Source organism: Balaenoptera musculus, chromosome 15 (assembly GCF_009873245.2).
Source record: "Balaenoptera musculus isolate JJ_BM4_2016_0621 chromosome 15, mBalMus1.pri.v3, whole genome shotgun sequence".
Taxonomy (NCBI): Eukaryota; Metazoa; Chordata; class Mammalia; order Artiodactyla; family Balaenopteridae; genus Balaenoptera; species Balaenoptera musculus.
The window spans coordinates 32,126,635-32,141,641 of NC_045799.1; the positions used below are offsets into that span (position 1 = coordinate 32,126,635).

The window sequence follows — 15,007 nt, forward strand, 5'->3', positions numbered from 1 at the left end:
ACAGTTCAGGTCAAAATTGCTAACACAAAATTGCAACTCCTATGTGTGCAAATTTCTCTCCTTGTTAAATTACAATATGCTTAGGGAAGGGGCCCCATTTTATACTTGTCTTACATCACTTAAAGGCAGCGAACAGGAACTGCTGAAGGCAATGCTGAGCAACACAGATATTAACAATGAATTTAGGAAGGCCGGGAGTATATTAAAGAGGGCGTTGGTAACAGATCCGTGTTCGTATTCTTAGTGGGCACTTTCTAGCCATGAGACCTTGGTTAAATCATTTTCTTTCAGGAGAAACTTTAAATCTATTAAATAGGTACTTGGGATGCGTCAGGTACATAGGAGATCGGGCTGTGAACAAAGCAGGCAGCATTCCTGTCCAAAAAATATCCTTCAATAGTCCAGAAGAGAGAAAAGAAAGCTGAATAACCGTGGAAGACCCTAGCTGCAAAATGAAAATCATATCCACTTCCAAGCGTTGTACAGATAAAATGAGATACATTAAAGAGATTACATAGTTCAGTGCCCAGCACATAATTAACGCTCACTAAATGGAAGATAACTTGGCAAAGCAACGCAGACTTAAGTTTGGCTTTCACTTCCTTATCACGTAATCTCCTCCTTTTACACAGGTGGGTTCCCCAGGCCTTTCCGCTCAGGGCCTAACAAGCGTCTGCTTATCAGTGAGAGGGAAGATCCCTGGCTTTTGAAAACAAGAAGCCGAAGGCAGCAAGCACTAGGCCGGCTGGAGCCTCGGGGCTGCAGCCCATGGCCCCCAGCAAGCTGTTATCTCTAAGACCCGGGGCTCCAGTTCCCGAGCTCCCATTGACTAGTCTCCCTCAGAAACGCACGCCTTTTCCAGCCCTCTCATGCTGCTATCCAATGCACGCCTCTCCACTCCTCTCCGCTTGCCCCGCCCCCCGCCCCGCCTCCCTGACGGATTCGCGCCATTGGTGTATCTCCGGGGCTGTGATGGCCGCGGTGCGCGTGCGCGCTCTCTCGGGGCACTCCCGAGAGAAGGAGCTGGTGGGCCTGGGGTGGAGGAGGCTGGTCGCGCTGTGCCCGGGTGAAAGGGCGGTGGCTGCACCGGGCGGGGCCAAGTTCCAGGGCTGGCGGCCGGGCTGCGGTGGGGCCAGGAGCCGCTGCGAAGCTGCGCGCTGCTTAGGCGACGCTGGGCTGGCCGAGCAGAGTCCGCGCGCGCCCGCGCTGAGCTGCCGGCCCCGGCGGCTGCGCCACTCGGCCGCAGCGACGAAGCGCTGGTGTTTCCAGTATGACGGAGCTAAGGCAGAGGATGGCCCGCGAGCCGGACGCACCGCCCGAGGACAAGGTAGCGGCAGCATCGGGTGGGCGCGGCCGGGGCAGAGGAGTCCCCCGGAGGTCCGTGCGGGGGCGCGCGCAGAGGGGTCGTCTTGCCATCTGACCCTTCTGCGCGGCCGTCGGCGGCCCTGGGCCTGGTCGGCGGGAAGGGTCCTCGGGTGCTGGGCCCCGCGGAGCTCGCGGCAGGGTTCAGCAGGTCGGGGTCCCGGGGACATGGCTCTGGGGTCCAGTTGGGGGTGGTATCTCCGGGGCGCAGAAAGGAGAGCGCGGGGGGTTGCGCACGTCCGCAGCCCTCGCAGGACTGGTTGCGGGGTCCTACGCCAATCCATCTCCCCGAGGCCTTCCTGGGTGTGAAGACGCCGAGACCCCGGAAAGACTCCTCTTAGCGTGACTTAGCCTCTCTGATCTTCTTTAAAATGTTATCTGGGGGTGGAGGTGTAACAAGACAAGGCCATGTGATTTGCCTGTTAGGAGATTTAAACCCCTTCTCGAAAGTTAAATCTGTTGGCTTTAAGCAGAGAAGTCTCTTAATTCATGCAGTCAGCAGGTGTTGGAAGGTATATTCCCCAAAGATGGGCTTGTTTCCTGCTTCAGATGTGGGCGTTGATGGGGTAGAGGAGGAGGGTAGAACAGAGGCCATCTTGGCAGGGACGTAGCTGGTTGGGGTTGAGGGATGAGGGCAGTAGACTTACTTGGTTGAAGTGAAAGGTTTGTGTAAGGGAGTTGAGGAAGGTGAGGAGTCATTATGTTACTGTGGACGTTGAATGACAGCATAAACTTAGTGGTAGTATTTCGAGCCTGGAGTTAGCAGTGGTCAGGAGCAGTGTTATTTGGTAAATTGATCTGACAGTGATGTGTAGACTGGACTGAGGGAGCATGGACCAGAATGAAACAGACTGGTTGACTCGCGGGTTGCCAACAGGTGACCTGCAGTTGTTTTCTTTGGTCCCTGTGTTGCTTTAAAAACCAGAATATTTCTCCCAACAATCTGAATTTATTGCCTATTTTGGATCATTGGAAGATCTGCCATCACATTCCCACCTGATTAACGTTTGGCTGGAACTGAAGAACAGCTGTTCCCACCAATCCCTGTTGCTCTACACTAGGCCCACAGCACCCATTTATGTAGCTTTCCGTTTTTGGTAACTGGAGGAAAGGAACATTAGGGAGATATCAGGAAGGAAGAAAGCACAAGATTAGGTGTCAGGATGTCAACAGCAGTTATACTGGAAGGAATGTTTTGGGTGAAAGATAATGGGATTTTAAACAATTTTGTTGGTTATGATAGTGGATCACCCAAGGAGAACTCTCCATACTGATTTTTACAGTATGTTTTGGAGAAAATTTAGGGCTTGGGTGCAAGTTTAGGAGTCGCTTACAGAGACAAGGTACTTTGAAGTTTCTAATCTTCCCATTAAATACCCTAGCTGGGCCTGGAAGAGCTCTGTTGCCACACTGCATATGCCTGTTGGGGAGTTTACAGATATTTGGAGGCTGTGTAGCCCTGTTTAAGGGTGAGATATCAGACTTGATGTTAATGGGACTTTGTGGTTTTAGAAGGTGTGAGAAGAGGTAGAAAAAAAGAAGGCATGATACCTAGTGGGTTGTACTTTTGAAAAGCTATTTGTAATAATTAGACTTACTTAGTGGTAAAAACAAGCAAAGCCACATACCCAAAAACCATGAGGTTACGAGGTGAAACAAAGTTTCTACCCTCCCCACCTAACTACTTGGATCCATCTCCCAGACAAAAGTGCCAGTTGATTCTTAAGTACTTTCCCATCCCCTGTTGTAGGTAGGGAGGATATGAGGAACTATCCAGCTAAAGGTACCTTAACTTTTACAACTGCACTTAAGCTGCTTATATGATGACAGAATGCCTGGGACTTTGAGGTTCACTAAGTGCTTGTTGCTCCACAAACACAGCACCTACTTGCCTTCTGTTAAAAGCCTAATGTAGTACATTAGCCCAGAACAAGACAGTTGCTCCATTGCTCAATATTTCTGATTACCATGCATGGGATTTCAAACTTCCATGATTCTGGCTTTGCTGATATTCTTGGGTTAAAATTTAAGAAAATTAGAACTAATAAAACAAGGATATCTTTTTAGGGAAATAAATGGTGAAATGGGAACTTTCTTATTTCATAGTAGAAGAATTCAGAAAACAGTATTAGGTCAATTCATTAAAAGAACTGGAACAAATTTGAAAGATTTAAAAAAATGTTTCAGTTGCTTAACTGTTGTGGCAAAGTGTCTTATAAATAAGCAGACAGTCGTTTCAAAATAATCTGGGGAATGTGTTTATTATAAAAGTCAGAAGGTATTTTGTTATATTTAGCATCCTAGAATGGAATTGTCAAAGCCAATTGCTAATAAAGGAAACGTTTTCCTCTGGGAACCGTGCTTATAATTTTAAATTCCCAAAGCACAGTATTGTTGCCAAACTAAGAAACTTGGAATTTAAGCTTTGGAAGTGGTCTTCCTTCCACTGATCCATGTTTTTCCAGTGGAGCTTAGGAAAGACAAGAATGAAATGTGGGCCCAAAGGTTGGCATCTTAAAATTTATGATTGGGTTGGCATTTCAGGAGACTTTGTTTTGGAGGTTAGAATGAAGGTTCTGGGGTTTTCTGCTGTACTTAGATGCTGGAGTGCTATTTAAACTAGAGCTTTACTCATTTCAAGGCTTCTTTTCTAGGTCAATGAAACCAGTATAGAGAGGAAATAGAGACATCATTTAGAAAGGTGAGTTTAAGTTTTAACTGAAGACTGATGGTTTTAAGAGCAGGGATTTAAGAGTCAGCTAGATCTGTCTTGAGCCTGGACTCTGCCACTTACCAGCTGTGTAACTTTGAGCAAATCACTTGTATGAAAGCCTCAGCTTGTCCATCTCTAAAACGAGGGTGATAAAAAGTAGCATATGCTTCAGAGGATATTCATGTGGATTAAATAAGTATGCACGTTACATATGTGGAACAGGAATTGTTGCATTGTGATGATGTGTTAGCTATTGTTGTTTCTGGTTGAAATATAGTTTTTTTTTTTTTTTTTTTAAACTGTAACAGGGAAGAGCCAGTTTTTTGGTTTTTTTTTTGTTTGTTTTTTGTTTTTTTTAAAATTTATTAATTAATTTATTTATTTTTGGCTGTGTTGGGTCTTCGTTTCTGTGCAAGGGCTTTCTCTGGTTGCGGCAAGTGGGGGCCACTCTTCATCACGGTGCGCGGGCCTCTCACTGTCACGGCCTCTCTTGTTGCGGAGCACAGGCTCCAGACGCGCAGGCTCAGTAGTTGTGGCTCACGGGCCCAGTTGCTCCACGGCATGTGGGATCTTCCTGGACCAGGCCTCGAACCCGTGTCCCCTGCATTGGCAGGCAGATTCTCAACCACTGCGTCACCAGGGAAGCCCTGAAATATAGTTTTATAGGAAAAAACCCTGTAATATTCACCTTCTACTCTTGGAAGATTATTAAATCTTCAAGTTATAAGTGTTTAGAGTAGTCTTTTCCTATTTATCGCCTTTTAAAGAAAGTTTTATAGACAAAGCTTGGCCTTCTGTGACCCGTCTTTTCAGTTCATTTTCTTACTGAATTTTTCAGTGCTCAATCACAGTCAGACTTTAGCTGTAGAAGGAACATTGCTGCATGCAATTATCTTCCCTTCATAGCATATTTTAGAACAGTGATGAATAATTAAACGTGGTTTTCTGATAGACTTTAAGAGTGAACTACTGAAATAATAAAATCTTATTTTCAGAGCTATGACTACTTCAGATGTAGGAGAAATGCTTTAAGCTTTAAAGCTTTTTTTACACTGAGAAATAATTTGGGTATTGAAAAATCAGTAAACCTTGACTATGGCTCCCAGACTTAAATAGGAAGAGAAGAGGAAAGATTGATTTGTCCTGTAACCCAGTATTTTAAGTTGCTTATTTATGTTGATCAAACAGTATGATTTTATTTTAAAAACTCATTTCCAATTTATGACTACTTAAAATTAGTTTTTTCAAAAAGCTAATTTTGTTGAAAATGTTTTATGTTTGTGTAAATTTATGATATTTCATTAGCATTTAACATTTTTAAAAAATATTAAATTGCTCTCATCAGATGTTAGAACTAGAAGGGATTTTAGGGGTTGCAGAGGATGTCCGAAGCCCAGAGTGTTTGTTACTTGCTCAAGGTCACACAGCTCTTTAGATGCAGAGTGGTTAACAGTATGAAGGTCTTCTGATTCCTTTTTACTCATTATGTTGCATAATGTTGCCTTGTAGGATACAAACTTAATTTACAGACTTTAAACGCTTCTGCATTGATTGACTTTGATTAAAAAAAAAAGAAGCCCAAATATCACATATCTTTCTTACGTGGCTACAAAATCAGAAAAATAGCAAAATCTTTCAAAATGTCAAATATATATATATATATACACACACGTGTGTGTGAGTGTGCATATATATATATATATGTGAATGTTGACAATCTGAGAAAACTTTTTTTTGGTAGAAAAAGTTGACTAGGTCTGGTTTTCCTGGTCATTGGAAAAGTGGTGATTTATACATTTTAAGTCCATCCATGGGGCAGCCACTCAGGTATCCTTGAAAGAAACTCCCAGCAAGGTGTCGGTTCCTCACTCTGAGATGCATGTGAGGCTGCTCAGAATAAATGCTTTCTGGTTGATGGCTCTAAGTATTAGAACTGTTTGTTCTAGCGATGATCAGTCATTCAGTATTTAACACATTTTCTCTTTAGAACATTCACTGAATCCAAGGTCTGCTGTATACAGTCTCAGTAGCTCTGAGGGAGGGCTGGTGTCTGCGCTCATGAGGAAAGGGTCCAGGATTTTTTATCAATTTTGGCTCCAAATAATCCATTCTTTCTCCACTGATTTAAAGAAATCATATAATTTTGAATGCATCTGGGAAACTTTTGAAATGACTCTCGTAACTAATTTCACAGTGCAAATAATCACCCTTTAAACTGTTTGAAAAAATTGTGCATCACTATTTCTGATTTGTGCACTCTGCTGTCTTTCCTGGGATCCACACAGGTGAAGAGTGTTGACTTCGTTAGTTTTGCAGAGAGCTTGCTGAGTAACTCCTGCACACAGCTTCTTAACCTGCTCCCTGTGCTGTGACAGCCTCCTCAGCCTTCCTGACTGGTGCTGGAGGCTGCTGGGGGTGACAGAGCACAGCCTTTCACTTACAGACTGCCTCTGGTTTGGAAAAGAGACTCTTGACTGTTAATTTTGCCAAGCTCTCCTTGGAAGAATACTGATTTGTTCCTGGGGTTGGGCTAAGTTCCTGCCTTCCAGGCCTTGCCACGCAGTGGTTGCTTGGTTGCGGCAGTGGTGTGGCGCCAACCAGGGCCGGCCTGGTCCCCATTAGGCAGCTCGCCCTGCCAGTCCATGATCTTTGTTCTTGGGCTGTTTGCCTCATCAGTGGGGATGGCATAGGGCCCACTCAGTTGAGTGACCTTTTAAAGAAAGTTAAACTTCATGTTATTTTGACTAGACAGTGCGTGCGTGGTTCAGAATTTGAAAGGTGCAGAGTGTACACTGTGAACACCTCCTTGCTCCCTGCCTGGTTCTCCTCCCCAGCAGCAGCACACCCCTGCCAGGGTGCTCATGAGCACCTGCTGCTGGTGCGAAAGGACCTGAACTGTCCTTTGGATTTGTTGCCCTTTGGCAGCAGCTCTTTTATATTAGAGTCACCACAGGTCCAGCCTGGGGCTTCTCTGTGAAGACTTTGCTGCGTTTTTGAAAGAGCCCTTGAGACCTGGGATTTACTGGTAACATTCTCTGCTCTTGGGTGAGATGTTGAGAGGATATCTGTCACTGACCTGGATCCCTCAGTGGACGACTCTCAGAGCCTTGTCCCCACAGTCTGTGTCCTGCTAGTCCTGTGGTTTCGGTGATCTGCAGGAAATTCCTAGGTATACGTCCCTCAGTCAACACAAACTTAGTTTGTCTCAAACTTGACTTTTCTCGTTTTAGACGTTGACCTTCCTCCTCCCGTGTGCTCTGCTCCAGCTTGAAGTCCATTAGTCCCTGTGTCTCTGCTCCCTCATCCAGTCCAGGTCACAGGTTCTCATCAGATAACACCTGGATTCCTTATCTATTGCTCTGGCTTATTTCAGATAGTTCAGGACTTGACGCCTGAACTGTTGTAAATCCTTCTAATTGAGCTCCCTCCCTTCAGGATTTGTTCTCAGCCCCTTCTCGTCCACCTGACCTTTCTTTGTACAGTTCTGAAACTACCCTATGAGTTACAGAAGGGAAAAAAATTTTTATGGCCCCTGTTTCAGATCTCTTAAATTTGGTCCTTTATGGCCTTGTTTCTTAACCAGCCCCTTTTCCTGCTTGGAGCCTCTGTGACATGGATCTTGGCTCTTGGCTATTTCCAACCCTAGGAAATGTGCTCATTTTCTGTCACCCCTCTTTCCACCTCTACCTATTTAAGTCCTATTTTCTCAAAATCCATTTTAGATCTTCCCCATTTCAGTACTTCATCAGGCATGTATGTATTGTAGAAATCACAGGAATGTGTGCAAATGAGAATGAAATCCACCTACAATCCCATGATTCAGAGAAACAACCATTGTTCAAATGCATATCCCTCCTGTGCATATTGCTACGTGGCTGTAATGCTACCATGCATGGTCTGATAGCTTGCCTTTTTTTTTTTTTTTTAATTGAAATACAGTTGATTTACAGTGTTCTGTTAGTTTCAGGTATACAGCAAAGTGATTCATATATCTATACTTTTTTTAAAAATTAATTTATTTTTATTTATTATTTGGCTGCGTTGGGTCTTTGTTGCTGCTTGCGGGCTTTCTCTAGTTGTGACGAGCAGGGGCTACTCTTCGTTGCAGTGCGTGGGCTTCCAATTGCGGTGGCTTCTCTTTTTGTGGAGCACGGGCTGTAGGTACATGGGCTTCAGTAGCTGTAGCGCACGGGCTCAGTAGTTGTGGCTTGTGGGCTCTAGAGCGCAGGCTCAGTAGTTGTGGCACACGGGCTTAGTTGCTCCGCGGCATGTGGAATCTTCCCGGACCAGGGCTCGAACCCTTGTCCCCTGCATTGGCAGGCGGATTCTTAACCACTGCGCCACCAGGGAAGTCCCTATGTATTGTTTTTTACATTCTTTTCCATTATAGGTTATTAGAAAATATGAAATAGAGTTCCCTGTGCTATACAGTAGGTCCTTGTTGTTTATTTTATATATGGTATTGTGTATCTGTTAATCCCAAACTCCTAATTTATCCCTCCTCTCCTCCCTTCCCCTTTGGTAACCATAAGTTTGTTTTCTGTGTCTGTGAGTCAGTTTCTGCTTTGTAAATAAGTTCATTTATATTATTTATATTATTTTTTTAGATTCCACATATAAGTGATATCATACGATATTTGTCTTTCTTTTTCTGACTTATTTCACTTAGTATGATAATCTCTCGGTCCATCCATGTTGTTGAAAATGGCATTACTTCATTCTTTTTTATGGCTGATTAATATTCCATTGTATATACATACCACATCTTCTTTATCCATTCATCTGTCAACGGACATTTAGGTTGCTTCCACATTTTGGCTATTGTAAATTGTGCTGCAGTGAACACTGGGGTGCATGTATCTTTTCGAGTTAGAGTTTTTGTCTTTTCCAGATATATGCCCAGGAGTGGGATTGCTGGATAATATGGTAACTCTGTTTTTAGTTTTTTAAGGAACCTCTATACTGTTTTCCATAGTGGCTGCACCAGTTTACATTCCCACCAACAGTGTAGGAGGGTTCCCTTTTCTCCATACTCTCTCCAGCATTTATTATTTTTAGACTTTTTGATGATGGCCATTCTGACTGGTGTGAGGTGATACCTCATTGTAGTTTTGATTTGCGTTTCTCTAATAATTAGTGATGTTGAGCATCTTTTCATGTGCCTGTTGTGTTCTTTGGAGAGATGTCTACTTAGGTCTTCTGCCCATTTTTTGATTGGGCTCTTTTTTTGATATTGAGCTGTATGAGCTGTTTGTATATTTTGGAAATTAAGCCCTTGTCATTGCATCATTTGCAAATATTTGCAAATATTTTCTCTCATTCTGTAGGTTGTCTTTTCATTTTGTTTATGGTTTCCTTTGCTGTGCAAAAGCTTATACCTTTGACTAGGTTCCATTTGTTTATTTTTGCTTTTATTTCTTGCCTTGAGAGACTGATTGAAGAAAGTATTGCTGGGATTTATGTCAGAGAATTTTTGCCTTTGGTCTCTATCAAATTACCCATGACATCTTTTTTTTGAATTTTTGAACTTTATTTTATTTATTTTTTATACAGCAGGTTCTTATTAGTTATCTGTTTTATACATATTAGTGTATACATGTCAATCAAAGTCATCACACCACCACCACCACCCCCGCCGGCACTTTCCCCCCTTGGTGTCCATACGTTTGTTCTCTACATCTGTGTCTCTATTTCTGCCCTGCAAACCGGTTCATCTGTACCATTTTTCTAGGTTCCACGTATATGCGTTAATATACGATATTTGTTTTTCTCTTTCTGACTTACTTTGTATGACAGTCTCTAGATCCATCCACGTCTCTACAAATGGCCCAGTTTTGTTCCTTTTTATGGCTGAGTAATATTCCATTGTATATACGTACCACATCTTCTTTATCCATTCGTCTGTCGATGGCATTGCTTCCATGACCTGGCTATAGTAAATACTGCTGCAGTGAACATTGGGGTGCATGTGTCTTTTTGAATTATGGTTTTCTCTGGGTATATGCCCAATATTGGGATTGCTGAGTCATATGGTAATTCTATTTTTAGTTTTTTAAGGAACCTCCATACTGTTCTCCATAGTGACTGTATCAATTTACATTCCCACCAACAGTGCAGGAGGATTCCCTTTTCTCCACACCCTCTCCAGCATTTGTTGTTTGTAGATTTTCTGATGATGCCCATTCTAATTGCTGTAAAGTGATACCTCATTGTAGTTTTGATTTGCATTTCTCTAATAATTAGTGATGTTGAGCACCTTTTCATGTGCTTCTTGGCCATTTGTATGTCTTCTTTGGAGAAATGTCTATTTAGGTCTTCTGCCCATTTTTTGATTGGGTTGTTTATTTAATATTGAGCTGTATGAGCTGTTTATATATTTCGGAGATTAATCCTTTGTCCGTTGGTTCATTTGCAAATATTTTCTCCCATTCTGAGGGTTGTATTTTCATCTTGTTTGTAGTTTCCTTTGCTTTGCCAAAGCTTTTCAGTTTCATTAGGTCCCATTTATTTATTTTCGTTTTTATTTCCATTACTCTACGAAGTGGATCAAAAAAGATCTTGCTGTGATTTATGTCAAAGAGTGTTCTTCCTATGTTTTCCTCCAAGAATTTTATAGTGTCCAGTCTTACATTTAGGTCTTTAAACCATTTTGAGTTTATTTTTGTGTATGGTGTTAGGGAGTGTTCTAATTTCATTCTTTTACATGTAGTTGTCCAGTTTTCCCAGCACCACTTATTGAAGAGACTGTCTTTTCTCCATTGTATATCCTTGCCTCCTTTGTCATAGATTAGTTGACCATAGGTGCCTGGGTTTATCTCTGGGTTTTCTATCCTGTTCCATTGATCCGTATTTCTGTTTTTGTGCCAATACCATATTGTCTTGATTACTGTAGCTTTGTAGTATAGTTTGAAGTCAGGGAGTCTGATTCCTCCAACTCCATATTTTTTTCCTCAAGACCGCTTTGGCTATTTGGGATCTTTTGTGTCTCCATACAACTTTTAAGATTTTTTGTTCTAGTTCTGTGAAAAATGCCAGTGGTAGTTTGATAGGGATTGCATTGAATCTGTAGGTTGCTTTGGGTAGTATAGTCATTTTCACCATATTGATTCTTCCAATCCAAGAACATGGTATATCTCTCCATCGGTTTGTGTCATCTTTGATTTCTTTCATCAGTGTCTTACAGTTTTCTGAGAACTGGTCTTTTAACTCCTTAGGTAGGTTTTTTCCTAGGTATTTTATTCTTTTGGTTGAAATGGTGACTGGGATTGTTTCCTTAATTTCTCTTTCTGATCTTTCATTGTTAGTGTATAGGAATGCAAGAGATTTCTGTGCATTAATTTTGTATCCTGCAACTTTACCAGATTCATTGATTAGCTCTAGTAGTCTTCTGGTAGCATCTTTAGGATTCTCTATGTATAGTATCATGTCATCTGCAAACAGTGACAGTCTTACTTCTTCTTTTCCAATTTGTATTCCTTTTTTTTCTTTTTCTTCTCTGATTGCCATGGCTAGGACTTCCAAAATTATGTTGAATAATAGTGGTGAGAGTGGACATCCTTGTCTTGTTCCTGATCTTAGAGGAAATGCTTTCAGTTTTTCACCATTGAGAATGATGTTTGCTGTGGGTTTGTCATATATGGCCTATGTTGAGGTAGGTTCCCTCTATGCCCACTTTCTGGAGAGTTTTTATCATAAATGGGTGTTGAATTTTGTCAAAAGCTTTTTCTGCATGTATTGAGATGACCATGTCGTTTTTATTCAATTTGTTAATATGGTGTATCACATTGATTGATTTGCGTATATTGAAGAATCCTTGCATCCCTGGGACAAATCCCACTTGATCATGATGTATGATCCTTTTAATGTGTTGTTGGATTCTGTTTGCTAGTATTTTGTTGAGGATTTTTGCATCTGTATTCATCAGTGATATTGGTCTGTAATTTCCTTTTTCTGTAGTATATTTGTCTGGTTTTGATATCAGGGTGATAGTGGCCTCATAGAATGAGTTTGGGAGTGTTCTTTCCTCTGCAATTTTTTGGAAGAGTTTGAGAAGGATGGGTGTTAGCTCTTCTCTGAATGTGTGATAGAATTCACCTGTGAAGCCATCTGGTCCTGGACTTTTGTTTGTTGGAATATTTTTAATCACAGTTTCAATTTCATTACTTGTGATTGGTCTGTTCACATTTTCTGTTTCTTCCTGGTTGAGTCTTGGCAGGTTATACCTTTCTAAGAATTTGTCCATTTCTTCCAGGTTGTCCATTTTATTGGCATAGAGTTGCTTGTAGTAGTCTCTTAGGATGTTTTGTATTTCTGCGGTGTCTGTTGTAACTTCTCCTTTTTCATTTCTAATTTTATTGATTTGAGTCCTCTCCCTCTTTTTCTTGATGAGTCTGGCTAAAGGTTTATCAATTTTGTTTATCTACTCAAAGAACCAGCTTTTAGTTTTATTGATCTTCCCTATTGTTTTCTCTGTTTCTATTTCATTTATTTTTGCTTTGATCTTTATGACTTCTTTCCTTCTACTAACTTTGCGTTTTGTTTGTTCTTCTTTCTCTAGTTCCTTTAGGTGCAAGGTTAGATTGTTTATTTGAGATTTTTCTTGTTTCTTGAGGTAGGCTTGTATAGCTATAAACTTCCCTCTTAGAACTGCTTTTGCTGCATCCCATAGGTTATGGATCGTCGTGTTTTCATTGTAATTTTTCTCTAGGTATTTTTTGATTTGCTCTTTGATTTCTTCGGTGATTTCTTGGTTATTTAGTAACGTATTGTTTAGCCTCCATGTGTTTGTGTTTTTTACGTTGTTTTCCCTGTAATTGGTTTCTAATCTCATAGTGTTGTGGTCGGAAAAGATGCTTGATATGATTTCAATTTTCTTAAATGTACCGAGGCTTGATTTGTGACCCTAGATGTGATCTATCCTGGAGAATGTTCTGTGTGCACTTGAGAAGAAAGTGTAATCTGCTGTTTTTGGATGGAATGTCCTATAAATATCAAATTTATCTGGTCTATTGTGTAATTAATTTTATTTATTTTTATTTTATTTTATTTATTTATTTTTGGCTGCATTGGGTCTTTGTTGCTGCGTGCGAGCTTTCTCTAGTTGTGGCGAGGGGGACTACTCTTCATTGTGGTGCGTGGGCTTCTCATTGCGGTGGCTTCTCTTGTTGCAGAGCATGGGCTCTAAGCGTGCGGGCTTCAGTAGTTGTGGCACGTGGCTCAGTAGTTGTGGCTCTCAGGCTCTAGAGCACAGGCTCAGTATTTATGGCACACGGGCTTAGTTTCTCCGTGGCATGTGGGATCTTCCTGGATCAGGCCTTGAACCCGTGTTGCCTGCATTGGTAGGTGGATTCTTAACCACTGCACCACCAGGGAAGCCATATTGTGTCATTTAAAGCTTGTGTTTTCTTAGTATTTTTCTGTCTGTATGACCTGTCCATTGGTGTAAGTGAGGTGTTAAAGTCCCCCACTATTACTGTGTTACTGTTGATTTCCTCTTTTATAGCTGTTAGCAGTTGCCTTATTTATTGAGGTGCTCCTATGTTGGGTGCATATATATTCGTAATTGTTATATCTTCTTTTTGGATTGATACCTTGATCATTATGTAGTGTCCTTCCTTGTCTCTTGTAACATTCTTTATTTTAAAGTCTATTTTATCTCATATGAGTATTGCTACTCTAGCTTCCTTTTGATTTCCATTTGCATGGAATATCTTTTTCCATTCCCTCACTTTCAGTCTGTATGTGTCCCTAGGTCTGAAGTGGGTCTCTTGTAGACAACATATATATGGGTCTTGCTTTTGTATCCATTCAACAATCCTGTGTCTTTTGGTTGGAGCATTTAATCCATTCACGTTTAAAGTAATTATCAATATGTATTTTCCTATGACCATTTTCTTAATTGTTTTGGGTTTGTTTTTGTAGGTCCTTTTCTTCTGTTGTGTTTCCCACTTAGAGAAGTTCCTTTAGCATTTGTTGTAGAGCTGGTTTGGTGGTGCTGAATTCTCTTAGCTTTTGCTTCTCTGTAAAGCTTTTTTTTTTTTTTTAAACTTTTGGGTTTATTTATTTATTTATGGCTGTGTTGGGTTTTCGCTTCTGTGCGAGGGCTTTCTCCAGTTGCGGCAAGTGGGGGCCACTCTTCATCGCGGTGCGCGGGCCTCTCATCGTGGCCTCTCTTGTTGCGGAGCACAGGCTCCAGACGCGCAGGCTCAGTAGTTGTGGCTCACGGGCCTAGTCACTCCACGGCATGTGGGATCTTCCCAGACCAGGGCTCGAACCCGTGTCCCCTGCATTGGCAGGCAGATTCTCAACCACTGCGCCACCAGGGAAGCCCTCTGTAAAGCTTTTGATTTCTCTGTCGAATCTGAATGAGATCCTTGCTGGGTAGAGTAATCTTGGTTGTAGGTTCTTCCCTTTCATCACTTTAAGTATATCATGCCACTCCCTTCTGGCTTGTAGAGTTTCTGCTGAGAAATCAGCTATTAACTTTATGGGAGTTCCCTTGTATGTTATTTGTCGTTTTTCCCTTGCTGCTTTTAATAATTTTTCTGTGTCTTTAATTTTTGCCAATTTGATTACTTTGTGTCTTGGCGTGTTTCTCCTTGGGTTTATCCTGTATGGGACTTGCTGCACTTCCTGGACTTGGGTGGCTGTTTCCTCTCCCATGTTAGGGAAGTTTTCAACTATAATCTCTTCAAATATTTTCTCTGGTCCTTTCTCTCTCTCTTGTCCTCCTGGGACCCCTGTAATGCGAATGTTGTTGCGTTTAATGTTGTCCCAGAGGTCTCTTAGGCTGTCTTCATTTCTTTTCATTGTTTTTTCTTTATTCTGTTCCGCAGCAGTGAATTCCACCATCCTGTCTTCCAGGTCACTTATCCGTTCTTCTGCCTCAGTTATTCTGCTATTGATTCCTTCTAGTGTAGTTTTCATTTCAGT

At 41.6% G+C, this 15,007-nt stretch overlaps 1 protein-coding gene across 1 annotated transcript in view; it reads left to right on the top strand.

The window, feature by feature from the left end:
* The first annotated feature begins 969 nt into the window (after positions 1 to 969).
* The window catches only part of CDS2 (CDP-diacylglycerol synthase 2), a 64,583-nt gene continuing 50,545 nt past the window's right edge, over positions 970 to 15,007 (top strand). Inside the window, exon 1 of the mRNA XM_036825083.1 lies at positions 970 to 1,327. Within this exon, the coding sequence (XP_036680978.1) occupies positions 1,271 to 1,327 (57 nt within the window). The 5' untranslated portion in view covers positions 970 to 1,270. The remainder of the gene's footprint in view (positions 1,328 to 15,007) is intronic.